Here is a 27,327-nt window from a genome sequence, read left to right on the forward strand (position 1 = left end):
GAGACAGATAGAATGGATGCTTGCACTAGGTATCTTTCTGCTTTTTTCCCTTTTATTTAGTTTCAACACCAGTCTAGGGAGAGTATCACATACATTTGGAGTGAGTCATCCCCCTTGGCTAATCCTTTCCAAAATTGCCCTCAGACACACCCAGAGGTATGCTTCATAACCTAATGAAGTTGACAATCAAGACTACTTAGTTTCAAGTTGGATGTACGTATCAACTTGACATCCAAACACATCCCTTTAGACCTAATATTGTATAACTGGTCTTCAAAAGGCTCATGTCCATCTTATAATGCAAACTGCATTCAGCTCATCTCAAAGAGTCTCATAGTCTTAATGTTTCCAATATTGCTCAAATGCCCAAGTTTAAAGTCTCCTAAGACTCAAACTCTCAACTGTGAGTTCCTATAAAATAGAAAAGAAACTAAACAATTCCAAGATGTAGAGGCACACAGTTTACATTCCCATTTCAAAAGAAAGGGACAAAAAATGGAAAGGAAAGACTAGACCAAAGCAAGACACAAAACCCAGAATGGCAAAGACTAAGTCCTGTATATCCACAGCTAGCACTCAGGGTACAAGGTGGCATGATATATGTGCTCAACATGGCTTGTCTCCTGGGCTGGTTCTGTTCCTTTCCTCTATTCCTCTCTCCTTTCCTCTCCTCCCTTCTTTTGAGACAATATTTATATAGCCCAAGATAGCCTCAAACTGGCTATGTACCCAAAAATACTCTTGAATTTCTAAGCCTTTTTGTCCTTACTTCTAAAATATTAAGAATCAAGTGGTCAGCCCTAAAAAGACATACATATAGGCCAACATATGGACTGGGCAGGTTGTATCATTTATTTAGGAACACACACATTACAAGTAATAAAAAAGAGGACATAAATTTGAAAGAGAACAAGGGGGAGATCAAGGGAGGGTTTGAAGGGAGGAAATAGAAGAAGGAAATGGTGTAATTATAATTTCCAAAAAAATTTAAAAGAAACAAGCTCCTTAGCTTTATTCTGAGATAACAAAGGCAGCTGTTGTTCCTGCAAAGAATGGAAACTAAAGACGTAAGGGTAGAAAAGTGAGACGAGTTAAATCACTTTGTTCTTTAATTAAGTTATATCTCATATCTACATGCTAATCAAGGTATCTATAGGGCCTGGGACTAAGATTTACAGCCAATTAAAGGAATTGACTAATAGAGCAAAAGTATTCATTTTTCTTAATATACATAAAGAGTATCTAGCATATCTGCTTTTCTAATCATAACTTTCTACATGTTGGGCTTTTTTTCTTTGTTTTGTTTTATTTTGGACCGAGTCCCACTCTGTAGACCAGGCTGGCCTGGAACTCACAGAGATCTGCTTACTTCAGCCTTTCGAGTGCTTTGGATTAAAGATGTGTACAGCCCCAAGCAGCTTCATTTTGCTTCTTCTTAAAAAATGGTCAAGATCCTTATGCTCCAGGTTTTCACTAACCAGCAAATCTGCACAAAAAGGCTATTATTTTCCGCCCAAGTGCACTGTATAAGCTGTGCTTCTACTGTTGCTTGTGGTCTCTAAACAGAGCCAAGCACAGCATAGCCTACCACCATATGTTTTCATCTTGGAACCAGCCAGGTTCAAGATAGATAGATACCCTGTAAAAATTTTTTAAAAAGTTACTTGGAAGGGTCTTGAAACTTTCAAAAGCAAATGTTATTTGTCACTTTCTACAAATTCTAAGTCCTATATTACTGATCATCATGAATTTTAAAAATGTACATCTCTACTGTAGCATGAACATCTATCATCTGTAACATGTTTGTTTATTTCTCAGGTTTGACCTCCGTCCCAAGCAACATTCCATTTGACACTCGAATGGTTGACCTTCAAAATAATAAAATTAAGGAAATTAAAGAAAATGATTTTAGAGGACTCACTTCACTTTACGTAAGATTATATGCTCATATTTTCAAATACTTAGTGAAAATCCTTATCACTGTTGAAATGATTACTTATACTGCATCAGTGTAAAGACATCTTACTTTCCTATGGATGACCCACTGCAAAATTCTTGTATTCAACCAAGTAAAGACTATGGCTTAACTCAATTAATGGTTACAGAATAATAGTGAGGCAAAAGGTAACTGGGCTCAGAATTTAAATTTAAAAGTTCATAATTTAGTCACAGTGACAATGCTCATTACCCCCCAAAAGGAGTAAGGAAAGAATTATTAGCAGGGCTTGGTGGCCTTTGATCCCAGCACTTAGGAGGCAGTGGTAGGTGGATCTCAGTCCAGTCAGAGCTACATAATGAGATTCTGTTTCAAAACAAACAAACACTTATCTACACCAATAATCAACATAGTATGTAAGAAATCTTCACCCAAAGCCACTGACTTAAGATCTTACCATAGTTCTCTAACAGTAGTACACAGATATATTTATTTAGGTGGCTAATATATTCATGCATGCCAATCTTTCCTTGATTTTTATAAAAGGAAAAGAATTTTCTCTTCATATATTAATAAATATAATTAATATTTTAATTGCCTAACATCACCTAGGATTTTGAGCCTTACAAGACTACTGGTTTTCTGACTTAATCTGAAATTAAGTTTGGATGAAGAGTCTGATTTCGCATTGACACAGCTGTGGAGGCGTTATCGCTCCTATCACCAATGCCCTGTCTTGCTGAGCCGAGGCTAGGCATGCTGGATGAACAGCTCTGGCTCTATACTGTCTGGTATGGTAGGCTAAGCCTACTTCTTCCAGGCCATTTCAATATGCTGTGAGGCTGTGCTAAAGAAAACAAACATATAGCCTGCTGTCTTTAGGGAAGGTAAAATACTAAGAGGAGAAGGGAATTCATAACCAGACTAAGCCTTGCATATGGGCCTATATGTATTTAACAGTAGCCAAGTATAGATTCTGTATCTGGGAGACGTGAAGTCACCTTGCCTCCCTGCCAACTCAGGTCAAAGACAAACATACTCACCATGTTAGAGGCACACAAAGGATAACTGGCAAGGTGTTGCACCTAGAGTCTAGAGATTAGGTCAACCCTCTCCAAAAACTTGTGCTTAAGTGCTGTACTGCTTGGTAGCTGGGCTGGTTGCTCTTTTTTTTTTTTTAAGTTAAGAAGAAAATGTAGATTTGCCCTATAAAATGCGTTTTCAATATTAAGACAGTCAGCAATAATACAATGGACTCTACCAAAGATCCACCTAGCCCATCTCACTAACTTGATATTACAGAAACTCAGAGATAAGAGAGGTCATTATTCTATCATCAGAGTTGGAAAGAATGTGCATATATACATATGTAATTTAAAAAGAGAATGTGGAAATATATACAGCCTGTGAATATTTCTACTACCTTGAAACTACATTCAGTTTAAGTAATCATACAACAACTAATGTTATATTTGATATCAAAGCCATAAACATTTCAAATAAGTTAGCATAATTTTACTATATTTTAGGAGTATTTCATGAACTCAGTCCATATAAACTTTAGTTTTTCATTGAGGAATGATGCATTAAAAGATGTTGGGAAATTGTTAGGCCTCTTTAATATTTTTAAAGTCAATTTCTATATTGTACTGTGTTAAGGGTGAATGTTCTGATGCTGGGTGAACCTGGACACAGCTCTTGGCTCTAACAGCTAAATAACAATGGAGGACATGTTCTCACTGCTCAGCAATAAGAAGGGTACAATAATGACATGGGTTTTGTAGAATGGTTTATTAGGTTAAATGCAAAGGTAGGGATTTCCTCAACTGTTCATCAGTGTTACTGTCAGGGTAGTGTGAGTAGATTGACCAAATGTGCTAATATAAACCATTTTCATTATTAGGTTTGTTTGTTTGTTTTTCAAGACAGGGTTTTTCCATGTAGCCCTGGCTATCCTGGAACACACTCTATAGACCAGGCTGGCCTTGCACTCACAGAGATCTGCCTGCCTCTGTCTCACAAATGAGGGGAAATAAAGGTATGTGGTACCACCGCCTGGCTCACTTTTAGTTTTTATATGATAGGTTTCACTAAGTTGCCCAGACTGGCATCAAACTCCTGGGCTTAAGTGCTTCTTCTTCTCCTCGATTTCCCAAGAACGTATAACAAGACACTTAACTATTGCTACAGGCTAAGCACTTTCATAAGCAGGTGCTTTATACTTGAAGTAGTGGTATGATGCATAATTATAAAAGTTTAATTATAATATCTTACATGTTACCTGTCTTAAAAGAGAAATAAAAAAGTTTTAGACATTCTAGCAATCTTTGTTCTATTTCAAGAAGCCTGTTTGGTGCCAGTACTCTCATAGAAGAGATAGCACACAGACTGGCACCCTCAACACCCTCAGGCCTCCAACTCACTCCTCTCTGCTGTTACAAACAGTGACTTCACACTACATTTTCTTCTACATTGTTTCTTAGTGATGAATCTGAGTTGCAGGACAGCCAGTTCCTTGTGTAAAAGCCAACACTGAGTACAGTTGACCTCGGGTTACTCTACCAGCCCATCAAGCCAGGCATTATGTCATCCAGCATTTGACAGAGCTGAACAAAAGTTGAAGAAAAGCTTTTACCCTAGTTTTATTACTCATCATTCCTTTTATGTAATTTCAACAATCCAACAATTGCGTGGATTAGCCAGAAAACAAATGGATAAATGACAAAAGACGTAAGTCCTGAGCACCATGGCAAGATCTTATTGAGTATATACTCGTTAGCTCTGACTTCACTTGCATGGTGACACCAGGCAAGTCAGTTTTTTTCCCCATTGTGTCCTGTACTGTACTGCTCAAAGGAAAGCTAGATTTAACCTCATAGGGTCAAGTAAAACTCTTAAGACACCTTTGTGATCCACTAAGTTATGAAAACCAACTTCCTAACTCATTTTCCTGCTAACTAAAGGGAAACACAACTTTAGCTGTTACCATATATTCAGAAAAGAGCCTATTTTGCTAGATGGCAGCAAGAAACAGTTTCCTGTCTTCTAGGATTAATCTTTCTTATATGAAACCTTTAGTAGCATGGTTTATCAGGAAGGAGGGTGATTAAAGAGAGACACAAGGTCAGAGAGTAAAATGAGTGAACACGCTCTTGAAGGAGTTTGCTGTATAGCCAGAGTGTATGTGCTAAGGTGAAACACTCTGAGCAAACCCAGTAAGACATACAGACTCTTGTCTACAAACAAGAGGAAGAACAGAAAAATAAAGTTTAAAAAAGAAATAAATCTCAAGCTGCTACTTGATAGAATCAGATTATTAGAGGGACAAAAAAGGTACTAAAGATGCTTAAAACAACAACAACAACAACAACAACAAACCCAAAACCCTGCCACCACTGTTGTTAAACATCACAAAATTCCTTCCAACCAATATAGCAGAGGGAAAAAAAAAGTATTATTATCTTGCCATGTAAATGGTTACTATGAATGTACTAACTAATTCCAAGTTTAAAAAGATAAGATTGTATCTAACTAGCACCAGACATTAAAAGACTGTACTGCTCTAACTAGGTAATGCTTTTAAAGCTGAAATTGTAATAGATACCCTTTAAAAGTTTTATTTATTCTTATTTTATGTGCATTGGTGTTCTACCTGCATATATGTCTGCATGAGGGTGTCAGATCTTGGAGCTACAGATAGTTGTGAGCTGCCATGTGAGTGCTGGGAATTGAATCTGGGTCCTTTGGAAGAACAGTCAATGCTCTTAACCATTGAGCCATCTCTCCAGCCCTGTAATAGATATCTTTAGTTAATATACAAATGGTAGAAATTATATTGATTTCCATGACTAATTATTGTAGAATACAGTCAATCATTGAAAATCAACCCATTCCCCGAAACCAGTGGTTTTCAACCTTCTTACTGCTGTGAACCTGTAATGCAGTTTCTCGTGCTGTAATGACCCGCAATCATAAAATTATTTTTGTTGCTACTTCATAACTGTAATTTTACTACTGTTATGAATAATAATATAACTGTGTCTTCCAATGGACTTAATTGACTTCTGTGCAAGGGTCATTCCACCCTCCACCCCCCAGAGGGGTCATGACCAAAGGTTGAGAACAATTGCCTTACACTGTCTTTCTATGTTTTATCTAGGCTCTGATTCTGAACAACAACAAGCTAACAAAGATTCATCCAAAAACCTTTCTAACCACAAAGAAGTTGAAAAGGCTGTATTTATCCCACAATCAACTAAGTGAAATTCCACTTAACCTTCCCAAATCATTAGCAGAGCTCAGAATTCATGATAATAAAGTTAAGAAAATACAAAAGGACGCGTTCAAAGGAATGAATGCTTTACATGTTTTGGGTAAGTTTTCCCAATGAATACAACATGTTGAAATTATAATTAACAGCCACATTTAGACTGTTAATTTTCAAAGTAATTTCAAAAATTAATCTTTGAATCTATTAAGCTATTTATAAACTAATAAAGTGTGAAAAATTATAGGACATAAGGTTTTGTGATGCTGTCTCTCTTTTTCAAGAATCTTGTGACACAGTTTTTGGGAGCTGAACCCTAACTAATAAAACCTATGCTATTAAGTTTAAAAATAGTATTTTAATGTATTGTATAAATTACTGAAATATATACAATTAATTCTCTTATTATTTGAAATACAAACCCAATTTGGGCTATGCTTTAAGATTATTAATATGTATGTTTTATTATATAATTTAAGTCTCACTATTTTATTTGTAATGTCCATAAGTATAACTATGTCATCTGTCTTCAACAGTCATTCAAACACCTAAGCAAGGTCCATGTCCATATATTCTCTTAATCCAATTAAGTACCTAGCACTTATGAAACAGCCTCTTACATTTCTTCTAAGTTAAATTTCTGTTAATCACATAATTTATAATTGACATATGATCTTTTAAAAATTAAGAGATAGGGCTAGGACTATGGAGATAGCTCAGGAAGTAAAGTGCTTACTGCATAAATCTGAGAACTTGAGTTTGATCTCCAGAATCCACATTAAAAAGCAGGGCATGGTAGTGTATACTTGTAATCCCAGCAATGGGAAAACAGAAATAGGCAGATACCTATGGCTCCATGGCCAGCTAACTTAACCTACTTGACAAAAAAAAAAAACCCTATCTCAACAAACAAATCTAAGGTGGTTATGTGTAATTAATTTACGTCAATTTAAAACACCATGAAAAAAAGGGGACAGTTTCTTAGGACTGACATCCAAGACTAATCTCTGACCTCTACGAGTGTGTGCACACGCACACAGTTTAGGAGCAACAAAATGGAAAACACAAATACCTTGAATTATATACAAGGTGTTTTCTTTCCTGCTTCAATATTACTATAAACCAACCAAATCATCATGCTCATGGCATCTGGGAAGTAATGCTACTTAGTAGTTCAAAACAAAGAAATTAAAAAAAGAGCTTGTTATATATTCCAATTCAAGGTAGTGTTTTTCTGAGGTTGATAAGAGAGTACACACAAGTAGGTATACTGAGTGGGAATGAGTAAGACACACTTTCCAATATTCTTCTGATGTGTCCCTCTGCCTGGTGAGTTTCTATGACGATAAGAGATGTGTGCTGAATTATGTCATTTTTTTTTTCACAGAAATGAGTGCAAACCCTCTTGAAAACAATGGCATAGAACCAGGAGCATTTGAAGGGGTGACAGTATTCCACATCAGGATTGCTGAGGCAAAACTAACCTCAATCCCAAAAGGTTTGTATACAGCACTTTAAAAGGTACCATCTTTCAATGAGTACACATTGTTATATGGTATTATCGTACAATAACTTGTAATATTTAAAGCTTTACAGTATATAGGCAGAACTACTCTACAATCAGAAATCCTAGCGCCAGTGTCTCTGACCAGAGTAGTATGAAATTTAGTATTTTTTTACATATAGAGAAGCATATGCCATGATCTTTTTGATATTACATCATAATCTTTTTTTTTCCAGTAAGAATAAACATTAAAAGGCAAAGAGCTTTCTATTGTCCTTCTCTTTCCTGACATTTGTTCTTCTAAATCTGTCAATCCACAAAGTTCTATAGAGATGGAGGATTGTGTAGAGTAAAAAGCAGAGCAGCTGTGCTGCTGCAGCTGAGGTGGACAGAGACTGTAAGGCCAGATGGGGGCAGCACTGGCTTTGGCAAGAAGGATATGTCACAAAGGGCTCTGTGACATCTTCCCAGGGATATGGTGAAGAATGTGGGAACCCACAGAAAGGCTTGAAGACAGTATCTGAGACAGACAACAACCTTACTAGAAGGAGCCTTGCATCGTCAGTCCAGATTCATGGGAAGTGAAGCAGGCACTCCAAGGAGAAATTCTCCTTCACTGTCCTACATCACTTATATCCAAACTTGCTACCTGATAACTAGCAGGGTAGCACTGAATGCCTTTTTTTGTAACGTAGGCTCACAATTTTGCTTTCCTTGTCTCCAACAAAGGCTTCTTTTCTGTGTTGATGACTACTGGATCAGAAATATCCCATATTAATAACATTTTTCAATTTCCAACAGTAATTTCACTATCTACCAGTAAAAATAGCAACTTGTTCTGTTCTATTACTTGGATCCAAAACGAACAAAACAACCAAAGAGTACAAGATACAGTGAAATTTTTTTCCTAAAGAATTTTTTCCATTTAAATTTTTTTTATTTCATTTTACATGCCAAACACAGTTCTCCCTACTACCCGAAATTGTTATTTTTTTATCCATACAAAAAACTTATATAGGGTTGGAGAGATGGCTCATCAGGATTAAGAGCACTGGCTGATCTTCCAAAGGATCCAAGTTCAATTCCTAGTGCTCGAATGGCTATTTAAACCCTATTCTGGCTTCCCCAGGTACCAGGCTTGAATGTGGCACATAGACGCACATGCAGGCAAAACTCATATAAATTAAAATTAAATTAAAAAAATAAATTATCTTTCACTTATTTGAAAGATACATAAAAAGTAGGAAGATAATCCCCCCATGGAGGAACCAGTTCAATCCATATCTACATACATAAATCATCTTTATTTAGATTTAAATAAAGTGGGTGTTTAACTACTAGAATCTTAAAATCTTGTAAATTTTGAAGCAGTGACAAAAAAGAAAAGAATAAATTCTCTCCAGTAGTCAGAAGCACCCACTTCCTTTCTTGGATGTAAGCTGGCTGGAGTACAGAGAAGCCGAGCAGGGAAAGGAGTGAAGGCGAAGGCAGGGGCCAGAGGATTTGATGGACAGGAAGCAGCAGCTGGCCTGACAGAATGGGGGATGTCAGTGGTGCAGTCATTCTTCCCTATCTAAATATACCCTAATTAAATTGCCTTCAAATGTCAGAGCACAATTTAACTTTCAATATTATTCCAGAGCTTAAGAAATTATATATTTACAAACAAACCAGACTCAAATGTCTCAACTTATATAACTATTCTGTCACTATCTTTCTGGCACTAAAAAACTTTTCTTGAAAACAAAGTTACTTGCCGGGCGTTGGTGGCGCACACCTTTAAATCCCAGCACTCGGGAGGCAGAGGCAGGCAGATCTCTGTGAGTTCGAGGCCAGCCTGGTCTCCAGGATAGGCTCCAAAGCTACACAGAGAAACCCTGTCTTGAAACTCCCCCCCCCAAAAAAAAATAAGAAAAGAAAAGAAAAGAAAACAAAGTTACTCACTAAAATGTGACAGCATGTCAAACTTCTTTCATAATATAACTTGCAGCATGGTGAAATGGCAGTTATCTCAGGAGCTCTTATCAGGAAGAGTTGACAGGAGGAAAGTAGAATGTCTTCTTTTCTGTTTGTGTGGGAAATTCTACTGCACAGTCCCATGTGGGTGGGAACGGTTTGTGGTGGGAACAGATATTCCTACTTGAAGGCGTGTTAATATTTGTCAGCAGCAGATGGGTTTCTGGTAGATCCACATCTCTGCATTAACTCTGCCTGTCCCTGTCTTAGAAGCTGTGCCCCATTCTGCTCTCTGGTCACCAGCCCTCCTCATGTCCTTAAGCTCATTAAGCTCCCCACTAAGTTTGCTCTTCTCCAGCTTCCTACAATCCACTCTAGAATAGGCTGGCACGGGACATTATCTAGTACTACCACAAGAATACTAATTCTTTGGTAACAGACCCTTGGTCATTTAACTGAAAGTAACATATAGTCATTGTATAAATATAATTAAAGTCAAACAAAATTCAGGAAGTTAGAATGCTGTCAATTTAGAAGACATTTTTCTACTCTAGTTTACTCTTAAGTTCAAATTAAATTCTGGAATCAAAAATAAATTTAGCTATAAAGTCTACTGATAATGAAAAGATATTTCATTTTCTTTCATCAGTTTCTACCATTAATAAGGGAAGAGAATGTTTGAGCAAGGGTTAAAAATGGGAAATTTTTCCAGCAAGGTAAATAGAACCATAGGTTGACAAACAATAAATTGAAATATGATGCCATAGTAAGGTTTGCCTGAGTGCTCTGTTCAGCCTCTCTCATACCAGCTTCAAATGCGGAGGAGGCGGCTCTGGGCACAGAGTGTGAAAAGAAAAAGAACAGATGTTCAAAGGTCATGTGTCATGTGCTGGGGCACTGAAGCTGTATTTCTTATATACAATAACTATTATTAACTTCAATGGATGAAATATCTCAGAAGAGTAGAATCTTGCATACTGATGATGTTAAGAAACAAATGACTTAACAGGTAACCTCTGGGCATTGTATGGATTTATTTGCCTGAAAGAATCAAACTTGCCCCATGCTTGTGTAAAATATGTCACAAAGTAAATAAATAATCACAAAATTATTGAGAATACAATTCCAGCTAATAAATCCATAAATAAAGACAACAAAATAAAGCCACCAAAGTCAAGTACAACAGTGTGCATGTATTGCTAGCTATTTTGGAAGCTAAGGTAGGCCTCTGGTTTGCAACCAGGAATTTGTGGCCAACCTGAGAATCCTAGTTCAACACCATTTCAATCAACATTCCCAATTTTTGTAAAGAACAGATCAAGGCAACAACTACTAATGCTTAAAGCATCAAATGAGGATGACCTACCACATCTGATTGAGTCTCTGGACCTGAGGTCCAAGGCAGGAGGCAGGATCCTGATAAACAGTATCACCTGGAAGCTGCCTGCCAAATCCACAAGATAAACATCTCACTCAAATCAGCATCTTAAACAAATAGAATGGGAAGGAAATATAAAGAATATGCTATTCAATTTTTTGGTGTATGTGTGTGTATGTGCAGGTAGAGTTATATACTAATTACTAATACTCAAAATTTGGGTATCAAACCCTGGGTCTGGTGCTTAGCTACAATCTCAATCCTTGAGTTGATTTTTTGAGACAGGGTTTCTCTGTGTAGCCTTGGCTGTCCTAGAACTCCCTTTGTAGGCTGGCTTTGAACTCACAGAGATCCACCTGACTCTGCCTCCTGAGTGCTGGGATTAAAGGCGTGAGCCACCACCACTAGCTTAATGAAAGGTTTTTTGTTTTGTTTTGTTTTGTTTTTTTAAAGAATGCACCTGAAATGCCTAATTCCACAATTGGAAACTTGGTAAACAGTCATTGAGGCTTGGCCTTACTTTGTCTAACATACTTCTTTTCTTTTTAGGTCTACCACCAACCTTACTGGAGCTTCATTTAGATTTTAATAAAATTTCAACTGTGGAACTTGAAGATTTTAAAAGATACAAAGAATTACAAAGGTAAAAGCTCCCAGAATTGTCACTGAAACATGATAGCATATATGACCAAAGCATTGAAGAAGCTTTAAAAGAATGTACAGGGATCCTACTCAAAAGAGTGTTAAGGGAAAACAAGGAGAGAACCATTGTTATAAGGTGCCTACGCCAATAGGTTCATATCCTACTTAAGGTTGAGGGGGTTTTGGCAAACTCTTATCAAATCTAACCACAATACATTTATATCACCTACAGGCTAGGTCTTGGAAACAACAGAATCACAGATATTGAAAATGGAAGTTTTGCTAATATACCACGTGTGAGAGAGATACACTTGGAACACAATAAACTAAAAAAAATCCCTTCAGGATTGCAAGAGTTGAAATACCTCCAGGTAAAACATTCTACTTGTGTTTCATAGATATGGGCATTTTAGTTTGTGTAGAACACACTAGTGTATCTCAAGCAAAGATTAAGTGAGCAACAAGAACACTTTGAACCTAATTATTCCTGTGGTATGGGTAGTCAAGTGTGAGGAGAAACTTTCTTACAAAGATCCACTCAAAAATAGAACCCTCTCCATCTATGCTTCCACCTAACTGAAACTGCCAAGGTCACTGTGACAAGCTGTTCACCAAGCAAACTTGAAGTTGTTGAGTTTCTCAAGTCAGGACACTAAGCACAATCTGTTCCTTTTTTTTTTTTTTTTCTATAAACATTCCACAAGGCAAAGCAAGAGGATCAGGATCCAGTTGCTAGGTTGAAAATGGGCAAACAGTTTTAAACATTCACGCCAGAGAATGAAATTAACTGAAAAACCACTATATGGAGCATATATTAATTTTCTTTTTATTGCTGTAATAAGACACTTATAAAAGAGTTAATTTGGTTTATGGTACCAGCAGTTAGAGTCTATGATGGCAGAGTAAAACCATGGCAACAGGTGGCTAGAACAGCAGCTCAGAGCTCACATTCTGACCCATAAGCAGGAAGCAAAGTATACCGTTTCCCCTTTGAAATCTCAAAGCCCTCTCTCAGTAACACACTGCCTGCAACAAGTTCGTATCTCCTAATCTTTCCAGACAGTTGCATGAGCTAGGGACCAACTATTCAAACATGAGCCTATGGGGACCATTCTCATTCAAACTACTACAGAGCATAAGAAGTTCATATAGGGCTACAGATATATTTCAATGGTAGAGTGCTTACAGAGGATTTGTGAAGCAATGGATTCAATTCTTAGCACCCTTACACTCTCTAAGAAGCTCACATTTTGTTACCTACCAGCAGAAGTCACCAAAAAATGAAGACAGCATTTTACACATAATTCTAGAACTTTTAGTTTCCCTAATTCTCGTCTATGGCCCTCACATGAAAAAAATTCCTATTTCAGCTGTGTGGTGGTGGCACATGACTTTAAACCCAGCACTTGGGAGGCAGAGGCAGGAGGATGCCTGTGAGTTCAAGGCTAGTCTTGTCTACATAGTAAATTCCAGGACAGTCAGGACTACGCAGAGAAACTCTACCTCAAAAAACCAAAACAAACAAACAAATTAAAATCCCTATTTCACTTCAATCTGTTTTCCAAGGCCTTTCCTTACTGTGCAAAGGCTTTTCTCTCAAGTAGAAAAACAAAAGTAACTAAGAATTGACTACTACTTGTATTAAATTTTTTGTTGTTGCTGTTCCTTTTTGAGACAGGATCTCATTATGTAGTCCAGGTTGGTCTCAAACACACTACTCAATATAGACATTTTTAAAACCCATTATCCCCCTGCTTCATTAAACCACTTGAATGCCAAGATTACAGGTATGTCCCACCATGCCCTTATCTTTACAACGTTTTCCTATCTTTAAACAATTTTGTTCACTGCACTCTGGAGACTCAAGCCACTAAATAAGAGACTGTGTAGATGTGGATTTCTGCAGCCATAAGCAAAGCCCAGTTTTCCCTATCTCAAGCCAGGTCCCACCCCATCCCAATTTCCACATCTACAACTCTGCACTATAACCTAGATATCTTGTTTGTCATCCATCTACTTCTTACATGCTACTTTTCCTAGCATTTCATAGTGGACAAAATTTTAACACAGAAAAAAAGTCCTGAATGAATAATAATCTGCAAAGTAAACAAATGCACACCTTGAGCTTACTGCTATAAACAGTGCCTTGCTATGATACTGAGCAGTGGGAGCAGTGAAGAGGAAACATTTAAACTATCTTTTACAATATCCCAAGACTGATACAGAAGAGAGGTGAAGACAAAACATAGATGTTTTAGATAATGTCTGCCTGTGTTTTTCATGAACAGGTTCAGATTAGTCTTGGCATATGAAAACAGATTCTATAGGTAATAGGAATAAATATTCCAGCATTGCCAGCAAACACATTTAATATGGCATAGTGGTGACTATATATTTGAGGTGGGGGAAGTAGAAGGAACAAGCAAAATAGCTAAGATGGCCAGACAATATATTCTGGATGGTGACACAAGTCCTATGTGACAAAGTTCTCCCCCAAACACTTGAATAATACCTAAAAATGACTTGGTATGACAAGTATTCAACATCTATAAATGAATATATCTTATGGGAAAATACTTTCATATCAATGTAAAGGAAAAAGATGAAGCTAGGCAGTAGTGGTGCACACCTTTAATCCCAGCATTTCAGAGGCAGATCTCTGAGTTTGAGGACAGTCTGGTCTACAGAGTGAATTCCAGGACAGCTAGGGCTACACAGAGAAACCTTGACTTGAAAAACAAAACCACAAACAAACAAACAAACAAAAAAGGCAAACAGATGAATAAATCCATAAATAATAAGCAAATGTTGATTATGTCTGAGAATAGCGGTTTATACCTGTAATCCCAGGTACTAGTCAGGAGGCTAAGGCCAGAAGAACTAAAGTTTAAGGCCAGTTTTGTAATGTAACAAGACTTTATCTCAAATAAAAATAATAAGGATTAGAGGTGCAGCTCAGTAGGAGAATATTTCTCTAGCATGCATGAGGTCCCATGTTCAAGATTTACCAACCCTTCTGAAGTTTAACAATTAATAAAACATATTTCTTTTAATATTTACTGGACATTAAAAAATCCATTCTTTTTCCTCCCACAACAGATAATATTCCTTCATTATAATTCAATTACAAAAGTGGGGGTGAATGACTTCTGTCCAACAGTGCCAAAGATGAAGAAATCGTTATACAGTGCAATAAGTTTATTCAACAACCCAATGAAATACTGGGAAATACAACCTGCAACATTTCGCTGTGTTCTCGGCAGAATGAGTGTTCAACTTGGGAATGTTGGTAAATAGTAATTAATGTCGTCCATTGAATATAAAATTCAAAAATTTATACATTTGGAATACTTGAACTGTACTAATAATGGTAGTATGTCACACATAAGCAAAACTCCATCTCATATGATTAAAGACAAAAAATTTAAACAGAATTTTGCCCTACTATTAGATGCTCAGAATAAACATCTGTTGCATTGTTCCTTTGCATATGAATGGTTCTGTGTAAATCTTTTGGTTAAATATTCTTTCCTCAGCAACAAAAAGATATTCAGCATTTAACCCTTTATTATCAAGTGTATTAAACAGTACTGAACTGTAAACAGAATGCTTGACTTAGTAACATTTAGGCCCTTTCTTTGCTATTAGAAAAACAAAGCTGACAAGAACAGCAATATGAAGACTACATATATTTTTAGTATCTTTTAAATAACTTGGCTAGTACTGTAATATTTCTAATAATGTTGAAATATATATAGTCTGACAAAAATCACATCAAAATTCTTAACTCACAATAAAAACTTCAAGTATTTACTATCAACTCAAGAGATAACATTGGTTTTGGAGCTAGAACACATGACTTTTTAAAAATTATCATATGGTTATAAAACTGTAAAATGTAATGATTGCCTATATAAAATCTATAATGTTCATTTTTATGATCAGTTATATAAGCTTTTAATACAGCAACTGTTAGGTACATAGCGTCATCACTTCAACTAGAAATATTTCAGGATGTCCTTTGGAAAAGTATGGATGCTAATCAATTCTGTACCAAGTTGTCTCTTCAAATATGCAGCCTGGATAACTCTGAGAAATGCATCTAGGCTGCATATTTGAAAACTGCATATGGAAAACTCTGAACAAAAAATAAGAGTGCTTTCATGTGTTTATTTTACAGATATTCAATACAAATTAAGACATTATTAAAATACTAGTTTTAAATAAAATATATGTGCCTTGGTTTAATTTGTCTGCCTCCAATCAGAAACATACATACTTTTTCTTTACAAAAAATTTGATTTAATATTTTATGTATATGGGTGTTTCACTCACATGTGTATATGTAGATATATTATTTACGATTTATTAAAGCTTGACTGAGGATTCAGAAAAGCAAAGTAGTCTCAAGCTATAGAGATCAGGCAGTGGTGATACACATCTTTAATCCTAGGACTCAGGATTAAGAGGTAGATGGATCTCTGTGAGACTAAAGCCATCCATATCTACTCAAGACTGAATCACTCTAACAGAGTATTATAGTTCACACCATTAATCCCAGCACCAAAATAAAAGACAGGAACAAGTAATCAGTATGAGTCATTCGTTCTCCAGCCACACTGACAGGCAGCAGCTTGAGACGTGGTGAAGAGCTCCTGTGTGAAGAGCTCCTGTGTGGTGAAGAGCTCGTGTGTGGATCAGTCCTTTGAGAGCTAGTGGTCAGTTGCTTTGTTTCACTGATCTTCAGCTTGAACCCCCAAATCTGTCTCTGAGTCTTTTATTAACTTGTGTTACATGTGTATGAACACCACTTCCATGTCTGGGGCCAAAGGCATTGGATTCCATGGTCCTGGAGTTATACACAGTTATGAGTTACCAAGTGGGTGCTGAGAACCAAGCATAGGTGCTTTGGAAGAGCTGCCAGCCACCTCACCAGCCCCTTACATTTATTTTAAACTACCTCAAAATCTAGACTTCAAATAAAATTTTCTTTTTGGTGGGGTGAGAACAATGTTAGTTGGGCAGCGGTGGTGCATACCTTTAATGCCAGCGCTTGGGGGGCAGAGGCAGAGGCAGAGGCAGAGGCAGAGGCAGAGGCAGAGGCAGAGGCAGAGGCAGAGGCAGAGAGCAGAGGCAGAGGCAGGCAGAGGCAGAGGCGGCTCTCCATGAGTTTGAGGCCAGCCTGGTCTACAAAGTGAGTTCCAGGACAGCCAGGGCTCTTACACAGAGAAACCCTGTGATGATGACGAAGAAGAAGAAGGAGGAGGAGTAGGAGGAGGAGGAGGAGGAGGAGAAAAGGAGGAGGAGGAGGAAGAGGAGGAGGAAGAAGAGAAGAAGAAGAAGAAGAAGAAGAAGAAGAAGAAGAAGAAGAAGAAGAAGAAGAAGAAGAAGAAGAAGAAGAAGGTTATAGATACAGAAAAGGGGGGTGGATATTGAACACCAAGGTGAAGAATGGGTAAAGAACATCTCAGTTTTCAAGGCAGGTTACTCAACTTCAGCACCACTGGTATTTTGGGCCACCATTTTTGGGAGTGGGAACTGCTATGCACACTGTAGAACACTAGCAACTCCCTTGCCTGTACCCCTACAAGTAATAATATCTGCCTCTTCTGAATACCATCACTGTGACAATAAACAATTTCCCCAGGTATTGGTCAATGTTACTATGGAAGTGCTGAAGATGACAGTAAGAATCTCAGCTGGCCGAGAGTAGCTGCTTTACAGGAAATATACTTGATGCCTAAGGTGACATAACCTAGGAAACCTAGAATAAAACTACCGCTTTGTAAAAAATGTAGCAGACATAGTGAGACCCAAATAACAAAGGCTTATCACTAATATAAGTTGTACAGAAAGAGGAGTGTAGGACTTTGAGTAGGAAATCCAGTCCCATTTAGTCTGGAGCAGGCCACCCATTTAGAGTCTGCTTCCTCATCTGTAGACAATACAGATGTGACAACACCGATCAATGAAGTTGCTATGATTACTAAATTAAACTGTATGTAAAATGCTTTGCAAGTCATAAATGTTCATAAAACAAGAACATCTATTATTGAATTGTGGACTGATAAGAAAACTAAAAAATATGAATGCCTTAAAAATAAAATATTAGAAGGGCAATTATTCTAAAATTAAAAGTTTAAAGATTTTGTTTTTATTTTTACTTATGTATATGTGTAGATGCCATATGTGTGGAGTCCAGAGGAGCATGTCAGATTCCCTGGAGCTGGGGTTATAGGCTGTTGTTATCTGCCCAAAATGGGTGCTAGGAATTAACTATGGTCCTCTGGAAGAGCCCCAAACACTCTTAACTGCTGACATATCTTTCCAGCCCTTCAAAAATTAAAACTTATTTATTTATTTATTTACTTATTTATTTATTTTCAAGGCCAGGCTTCTCTGTGTAGCTTTGGAGCCTGTCCTGGAACTTGCACTGTAGACCAGGCTGACCTTGAACTCACAGAGATCCACCTGCCTCTGCTGGGATTAAAGTCGTGAGCCACCAACGTCCAGCAAATTAAAACATTTTAAAGTTCCAGTTGTTTCAATGAAATATTTCTCTGCAACGGAGTATAAATCATGACATCACAGACCTAAAGCGAACATATGTAAAAATCAAATATTTAATGACATTTGAAAAAAGCAATTCTTCAAATTAGTAATAAAAATATGGTTAACAGCAAGATTGGAATCATGCCAACAGGTAAGTCTATAATGAGAGTAGTGGAGCTTAAAGACTTAATGCTTTTCTAAAAAGACAGGAAAAAAATTACGAGTGGAAATGAATCCTGAATTCTTGCAATTAACTTGGTGTAGTTAAAATTTGTATTATACAGAATGACATTCCCCCATCATTAAGCTGTCAGAACTACATTAAAGTTTTCTTCCATAAACACATTTTAATGGTAAGTACAAATTTTTGCCTGCTTGAATACAATTAAAGATTGAAAACAGGCAAGCTACTACACCTAACTCAGTATACAAAAGAATTCAAGTAAACAAGAAATCTCAATGATATTTTAGCTATATTTCATGCCAATTACTACAAAGAAGTTCACTGGAATTCATGAAATCCAATTCAAGAAAATCATTTATTGAAGTAAAACAAAACTATTCCTCTTCCTCCTGTCCCCCCAGGCCTCCCATTCCCCCCATCAACCCTCATCCACTCCTCAGGGAGGAGCCCCATAGACTGCCCAGGTCCCCCCAACGGACACCCATGTTCAGGGCTGATCTCCAAAATATACAAAGAACTCAAGAAGCTAACCACCAAAACACCAAACAATCCAATTAAAAAGTGGGGTACAGATCTAAATAGAGAATTCTCAATAGAGGAGTCTAAAATGGCTGAAAAACACTTAAAGTGTTCAACATCCTTAGTTATCAGTGAAATGCAAATCAAAATAACTCTGAGATACTATCTTACACCTGTCAGGATGGCTAAAATCAAAAACACCAGTGACAGTTTATGCTGTAGAGGATGTGGAGAAAGGGGAACACTTCTCCATTGCTGGTGGGAGTGCAAACTCATACAGCAGCCACTTTGGAAATCAGTATGGCGATTTCTCCGGAAAATGGGAACCAGTCTACTTCAAGATTCAGCAATTCCACTCTTAGGCATATACCAAAGGATGCACATGCATACCATAAGGACATCTGTTCAACTATGTTCACAGCAGCATCCTTTGTAATAGCCAGAACCTGGAAGCAACCTATATGCCCCTCAGCTGAAAAACAGATAAAGAAAATGTGGTTCATTTACACAATAGAGCACTATTCAGCAGAAGGAGAAGAAGAAGAAGAAGAAGAAGAAGAAGAAGAAGAAGAAGAAGAAGAAGAAGAAGAAGAAGAAGAAGAAGAAGAAAAACAATGGAATCCTGAAATCTTCAGGCAAATGGATGGAGCTGGAAGAAACCATCCTGAGTGAGGTAACCCACTCACAGAAAGAAAAACATGGCATGTACTCACTCATATATGGATTTTAGACATAGAGCAAAGGATTACCAGCCTACAATCCACAATCCCAGAGAAGCTAGGAAACAGGGAGGTCCCTAAGAGAGACATACATGGGGAAAGACATACATAAGAGAGAAGGGGAAAGGGACAAGAGCTCCTGAGCAAATTGGGAGCACAAGGGGAGGGGGAGAGAGGAGGAGAGAATGAGGGAGCAGGAAGGTTGAGTTGGGGGAAGAACAGAGAAGGAGAGCAAGGAAAGAGATACCTTAATAGAAGGAGCCATTATGGGTTTAATGAGAAATCTGGCACTGGTGAAATCTCTAGGGATCTACTGAAGGGACCAGCTTCCCTTTTGGCAGCCATAATGGCCGAACACGTGCTTCCATGATCTTGTCCTAGACACTAGAAAGTCAGATGTCTGCCTCGTGACAAGGAACCAATCAGAAACAAGTGTACAGCAATGACGTAGAGAGCATAGCAACCACCCTGGGAGGGCCTATGGGCCATAACAACCAGTTGACCAATCAACACAGGGCAAGCCCTCCAAGCCTGGAGGCACACCAATTGTGAGCCTGTGCATACCCCTAGACACTCCCCTTACGCTGTCCTATAAGATCTCTTGGGAGGCCCTAGGAGCCGTCTTTTGCCAGCCATCCGCCATGGCGGATGGGTGAAAGACCTGAACTAACATGGGGTTAGCTCGTTAAATTACAATAAAGCCTTGTGCAGTTTGCATCAAGCTCTCGAATCCGCCTGGTGATTGGGGTGACCGAGAACGTGGCCTGGGACCCCAGATACCTGAGTTTTGGGGGGTCTAACACTACAAGGATGACCCCATCTAAGAATCTAAACAATAGGGGGGAAGCTCCCTTAAATGCCCTATAATGAGATTGATGACTACCTTGAATGCCATCATAGAGCCTTTACCCAGTAGCTGATGGAAACAGAAACAGAGATTCACAGGTAAGCACTGAGCCGAACTCTTGGAATCCAGTTGTAGAGAGAGAGGAGTGATGAGCAAAGGGTTCAAGACCATGCTGAGGAAACCCACAGAAACAGCTGACCTTAGCAAGTGGGGGTTCACAGACTCCACTCTGACAGTTGGGGAACCAGCATAAGACTGAACCAGCCCTTCACTTGTGCGTAACTGTAATGATTTGCTCTTGTGCCATGTCTATCTTATAAAGATGCTACCAAGTATTGTAAGACCCCCCCCAGAAGCTCAGGCCTCCAGTATCTTTTCCCAGGACTGCGGCCACCCCAATCACCATGAGGCGGAAACTTGATGCAAACAGCAAGAGGCTTTAATGAAAGGTGGACGTTTGTACAAACAGGCTCTCTCAGTATGCAGGCTAGAGAGCAGCCCCATCCCCCAGGCACAGGCGTTTTTAAAGGCAAAAACCATAAACTTAGGGAGGGACCTCGACTCTCTGTCCATTGAATACGTGACCAGAGTCATGGGTTCCTAGGAGGCCCTTTGTCTTGAGGGGAGGGCCGGGAATCAGATGGCCTCCTGACCCACCAGTTGTAAAACCTGCAGACCTCAGGATATGCTGATCTTGCCTGAGCAAATGGTAGCTATCTCTTTGTTTCATAGGGACCCTTAATTGTTAATTATTGACACACTGGCCAGTGGGGCGATCTGTTTCCTCCATGAGCCCCTCGGGGAGGGTGGCCATCTGGGAATTTTTGGTACCCAGTTATCTTATGGCCTTGTAAGCTGGTAAATTCCAGTAACTAAGTCATAGTAGTGGCCTTAGTTTTGGGTTAGGCCGCCCTACATTCCGTTTGGAGAGTTTCCTTATCTGGGCTCTATTTCTTTGCTAATTTTTAGGTCTTTCTGTATGAAACCATCCCCTGCAGATGAGCATGCGGATTTCTCCTGCACATTTAATCTTTTTGCAAATTAAAAAAAAAACAAAACAAAAAACACCCTGGCTTCTGTGTTTGTTCGCACTGTGCCTTTCACTGGTCAGAATCTTGGCCTAGCCTCAGATGTCTCTGTGAAACATTCCCAATTCTTTCATGAACAGAAGTGAATATTTGCCATACCCCCAAGACTTCCCAGTATTTTGACCATGCTTGTCTTTTGTCTTTTGACCATAGCTATTTTTTCCAAAGGAAACACTGTGTTTTGGTCATCTCTCCCCCTGTTGCAAAAGGATAGCATACTGCTGTGGCTCTGTACATTTCTGGATAAAACTCCTGAGGGAAAAGAGGACGTTTTTATTTACATCTCAAAATATAATGTTTCTAGTCTACATATCTTCTTTCACTCTAACAGCTCTTCTCACCCTGCAGCTCTGTCAACAAAACACATACTATATACAGACACATGAATGTACTGTATGGTACATGAGTTAGGGCAATTGGCATTTTCTCATAGTGCACTTATGACTCAGTGTTATTGAAGGTACTTACTAACATTTCCATTACTGGTTCTGGATAACTCAGAAACAACGCTGCTTGTCCTGTTATCTCTGACCAAGGTTATCCAAAGAAAACATATCTCTATTGCTGAAATATAAAATGGAGAAACTAAAAGCCCAGCTTTGAAATGAGCTCATATAGCGAGGAGGTTGCAGGAAGTCTGAAGAGGCAGAAACACAAGGGTAGTTAAGGTCAAGGAGCAAAGGCCCAGGCCACTTTCTGCCTTTACAGGCAGGAGCAACCCAGAAATGAAGATGCTCAGTTTGAATGCCAGGATGTTGTTCCTTTTCCCTTTTACTAAGAATTTATAACAGATGCAAAGTAAATGAAACAATATAATGAACTTCCATGTACTTCTCACAGTTCCAACAATTCATAACTAATCATTTCATACTATAATTCCTATTATTTTATTAAATTTGAGAGAAAATTTATGTACCATATAACCCAATCACTTAAAGAATATCATTTAATGGTCCTCACAATATTTAGAGTTCTGCAACCACTGCTATAAATCAATGTTGGAACATTTTTTTTTTCATGTCCAACACAAACCATGTGCCTACCTACATGAATCACTTTCCTTGTCCCCTGGTAAATGTACATTCTTCTCTGGGGGTTGCCTCAATCTGGACATTTAATATGAGTAGAATAATATAGTGACTGCTTTACTTAGTAGGCTTTTTGAGGGTTATACATGTTGTAGCTTGTCAGAAGTTCATTGTTCTCTATTTCCAAGCAATATTTAATTAAAAGTATATGCAATATTTATGCATTTATTGGTGGCTGGACAATTGAGCTACTGTTAGGTTTTTGAGTGTTATAAAGACACTGTTATGGAAACTTACATACAAATTTCTGAGAGGATCCATGTTTCTATATATCCAGGAGCAGAAGTGCAGTGTCAGTTGCTATTGGTACTCCTTTTGAGAAGATGCACTGTTTTCCAATATTAGACTCTCATATTGCTTACCTATCAAGTTGGGTTGTATATAGTTTACTATGTAAAGTTCAAAGTCAAACCTAAGTATGCACAGAGGCAGCTTCAGGCTAATACAAAACCTGTGCGATGGATCCATATTACCACACACAGAAATATTCAGTTCATTATTTACTTATTGCTGTTCTGAATACACCTAGGGTCTTGCATATCCTAGACAAGTTCTCTACCACTTAAATATATATATCCATTTTCTTTTTAGTGTTTTGTTTTGAGACAGTATTTCATCACTAAGTTGCCCAGGCTAGCCTAGAACTCATTTAGTAGATAAGCTTGGTTTATAATATTATCTATTATGGGATTTGTGTTCTTCTCTGTGTTAAAATTTTGTCTGCTAAGAAACGCTAACAAGGGTCTGGAGAGATGCCTCAGAAGTTAAAAAGCACTTGTTGCTCTTCCAGAGGAACAGAGTTCAATTCCCAGCACCCACAAGGTAGCTCACAACTGTCCATAACTCCAGTTACAGGGGATCTGGCACCTTCACACAGATATACATGCAGTCAAAACGCCAATGCTTTACATAAAATAAGAATAGATAATTTAAAAAAGAAATGCTAACAAGAGTGGCATGTAAGAAGTAAATGGACAGAAACTCTGATGTCCACATTGTAGTGCAGCTAGCAGATGGGTATGGGATATGACATGAGATAGAGACCAGGCTGTGCTCAGAGCTTCATAAATGCTAAAGCCCAAGACACACACCAGCACACAGTCCACTCAACTTGAACTCAGTCCCAGAGCAGCTGGAATTATAGCACTGTTGTCAGCAACATATACTCAATTTCAGTTTTTGGTTGAATAGTATTCCACTGTTAATATTTTAGTGTACTTATCTATTATAATGTTAAGGGCACTTGAGTTTTTCCCAGTGTTGTAATGCTGGGATTAGAACCCAGAGACATATGAATGTAAGGCAATGAAAGTACACAGAGATATATCCCCAGCTTCGTTTATCATTATTATAAAGCAGCTGCTACAATAATGTTTACACAAGACTTTTGGGGGCAAATGTAATTATTTCCATATCATATGTACCTGAGAACAGAATGAATAGCTAGCTTATAGGATATTTAGTATCAAAAGTTTTCTAAAATTGCAATAATTTACATTCTTACCAATAATGTTCAAAGGATTCTTTCCTTCCAAAACCTTAACCATAATTGGTAGTTAGTCCTTTTAATTGTAGCCCTTTTACCAGGTAAGTAGTACAAATTTCTTGTGGTTTTAATTTGCACTTATCTAATGACCAAAGACAATAAACATTGTTTCTTTTTTGTTTCCACCTTTAAATGTCATTTATGTTTCCAGGTATGCAGCATGCACTGAAACAGGGACAAATGGAATATGAATATATATATATATATATATTATATATACACACACACACACACACACACATACATATTAAAGTGAAGGGAGTATGAGCTTCCCTTAAGAAAAAAATAAGTAACTCAGTATACCATGAAAATTAATGAGATCATCACTTACTATAATAGCTCCAAAAGCATTGTGGCTTTTTAAAAAGTTTAGGGAAATCTGTACTTGTGCTGACTTAGAGAAAATGGTAATAGGTCACAGACTATGGATACACTACTTTTTAAGTTCCTCCTACTCTAAGTGATCAAATATGTCAAATCGAGAAAATTAAATTGTAAATTGAGAGGTGGTTAGCTTTTACAAAAGACAAAGCAAACATGCCAAGAGTCACTTTCAAACAAATAAGCTCTAGGAAAAGCTTTAAACCATGGGTGTTTGACGCAGACTCCCTTGTGTTAGTGTCTGGCTTGACACGACAAAGGAAGCAACAAAAGGACCCAAAACATAACTTCCTTGTAGCCCCTCTGCCACCTAACAAGGTGTGGCTTCCAGTCCTTGTCTAGTTAGTTACTTGCCATGCAACTGTCCTTAGACATGCCCCCCGGCTCCAATCTCTCTAGTCCTGGTCCTTGTAGCTGATTGTTTTTACTCTTTTGGCTCTTTGCTTTTGGGGGGGAGCTACTCCCAAATACATATATGGAGGCTTATGCTTACTTATAAACGCCTGGCCTTATGTAAATTGGTAAAGTGGTGGATAGCTTATTTTTTTTCAAATTACTATTTTTTGGCATACTTAAAACAGTGCTGTTAATCTTTCCTTGAAAGTGACTTACAGGAGTGATAAAATACTGGTATCAACCTGCTAAGCACTGTGAATGTCCTGCCCCATCCTGTGCCTTTTATTTATTTTACTTTTTATGTTATATATTTATCTATTTACTTATTTTATTTCATGCATATGGGCGCTTTGTCTGCAAGCATGTATATGCTGCACACGTGTGCTGGTACACAAGGAGCCACAGAGAGGCAAAAGATCCCCTGGAACTGTAGTTAAAGACAGCTGTTCATTGCCATGTAGGTTCTGGGAAATGAATCACAGACCTGTGGCTCTCCAGACCTATGGCTTTTGTTTTAAATGTATGAATAGTGTTTTGAAAACATCATTAATACACATTCATTATAACAAAAGTTTTCTTATGAAATTTTCACACATGTTCATCATGTAATGACTAATATTGATTGAAAATGAAAACACAACATACCCAAACTTATGGGATATAATGAAGGCAGTTCTTGGAGGTAAGTTCACATACATATTAGTAATTTAATGAGACATTTGAAAGCTCTAGAAAACAAAAAGAAACAACAGCCAAAAGAGTAAATGAGATGAAATTATCAAACTTAGGAATAAAATCAATGAAAGAGAAACAACAAAAACGAAATACAAAGAATTAGAAATGAGGATCTGGCTCAACAAGATGGACAAACTCTTAGCCAAATTAGCCAAAACAGGATAGGGGAGATCCAAATTAATAAAATTAGGGATGAAAAAGAAAGCTTTACAGTAGACATAAAAAATTCAGAAAATTCTAAGTATATATGTTAAAAATCTGTGTTCCACCAAACTAGAAAATCTAAAAGAAATGGATGAATTTCTTGTTATATAGGAACTACTAAAGTTCAATCAAGATGAAACAAACATTCAAACAGGCCCATCACTTCTAGTGAAATAGAAGTAGTAATTAAAAAAAAAGTCTCCCAACCAAAAAAAATTCCTGGGGCCAGACTGGATTCAGTGCAGAATTCTACCAAACACTTGGAGAACTCATGCCAATACTCCTCAAATTAATGAGCAAAATAGAAACTGGAGGAATATTTTCTAGTCCTTTTTATGAAGCCACTATTACCCTGACACAAAACCACATAAAGACACAATAACAACAAAAAATTATAGACCAATTTCCCTTAAGAACACAGATGCAAAAATTATCAACAAAATACTTGCAAACCAAATCCAAGAATATATTAAAGAGATTATCCACTATGACCAAATAGGCTTCATCTCAGAGGATCAAGGATTGTTCAAATCAATAAATATTATCTACCACATAAACAAAATCAATAAATGCTATCGACCACATAAATAGACTGAAAGACAAAAACCACAGGATAATCTCATTAGATGCAGAAAAGGTCTTTGAAAAAATCCAACACCTCTTCATGTTATAAGTCCTGGAGAGAGTGGGACATAACTCAACAAAATAAAGGCAACTTATGACAAGCCCATAGCTATTATCAACCTAAACAGAGAGCAAACTGAAAGCAATTTGCTAAAATCTCTCTATACTGATTTAGTATAGTAGTATAAATCTTAAGAGCAATAAGACAATGTAAGGAGATCAGGGTAAACATGAAATGAAGAAGTAAAAGTATCTTTATTTGCAGATGATACAACCACACACACACACACACACACACACACACACACACACACACACACACATCATCATCATCCTAAGAATTCCACAAAGAAACCTCTATAGCTAATAAACACTTTCAGCAAAGTAATAGGATACAAAATTAACACACAAAACTCAGTAGCATTATTTTATACTAATAACATATGGATGGACAAGTAAATCAGGGAAACAATACCTTCACAATAGCCTCAATTATATGTGTGTGTGTGTGTGTGTGTGTGTGTGTGTGACTAACCAAACAAGTTAAAGACTTGTATAATAAAAACGTTAAGACATGATACAAAGAACCTCCCAAGATGCCAATGAGTTCATTTTATGTTGGTCATTTACTGGGCATGGGTCTGCCCTTGAGAGTGATTGTATCTCCAGTGAGATTCTGCTGGAAAGAACTAATTTTTCATTTGCCAGAGGTTAGTTTCTGGGTTATGGATAGGAGCATGTGTCTACTTCTCTCTTTCTCT

General features: G+C 37.6%; 2 protein-coding genes across 4 annotated transcripts in view; one reads left to right on the top strand and one right to left on the bottom strand.

Moving 5' to 3' along the window:
- The window catches only part of Aspn (asporin), a 30,630-nt gene extending 14,809 nt beyond the window's left edge, over positions 1-15,821 (top strand). For both annotated transcript variants that reach the window (XM_027409942.2, XM_035442967.1), the window contains 6 exons: positions 1,819-1,931; positions 6,096-6,309; positions 7,591-7,701; positions 11,591-11,684; positions 11,916-12,054; positions 14,783-15,821. In XM_027409942.2, the coding sequence (XP_027265743.1) occupies positions 1,819-1,931; positions 6,096-6,309; positions 7,591-7,701; positions 11,591-11,684; positions 11,916-12,054; positions 14,783-14,980 (869 nt within the window). In that variant the 3' untranslated portion in view covers positions 14,981-15,821. The remainder of the gene's footprint in view (positions 1-1,818; positions 1,932-6,095; positions 6,310-7,590; positions 7,702-11,590; positions 11,685-11,915; positions 12,055-14,782) is intronic.
- Cenpp (centromere protein P) overlaps positions 1-27,327 on the bottom strand; it is a 199,421-nt gene that overhangs the window by 91,158 nt on the left and 80,936 nt on the right. The gene's annotated exons all lie outside the window — the stretch shown is intronic.

This window comes from Cricetulus griseus, chromosome 3 (genome assembly GCF_003668045.3).
Source record: "Cricetulus griseus strain 17A/GY chromosome 3, alternate assembly CriGri-PICRH-1.0, whole genome shotgun sequence".
Classification (NCBI taxonomy): domain Eukaryota; kingdom Metazoa; phylum Chordata; class Mammalia; order Rodentia; family Cricetidae; genus Cricetulus; species Cricetulus griseus.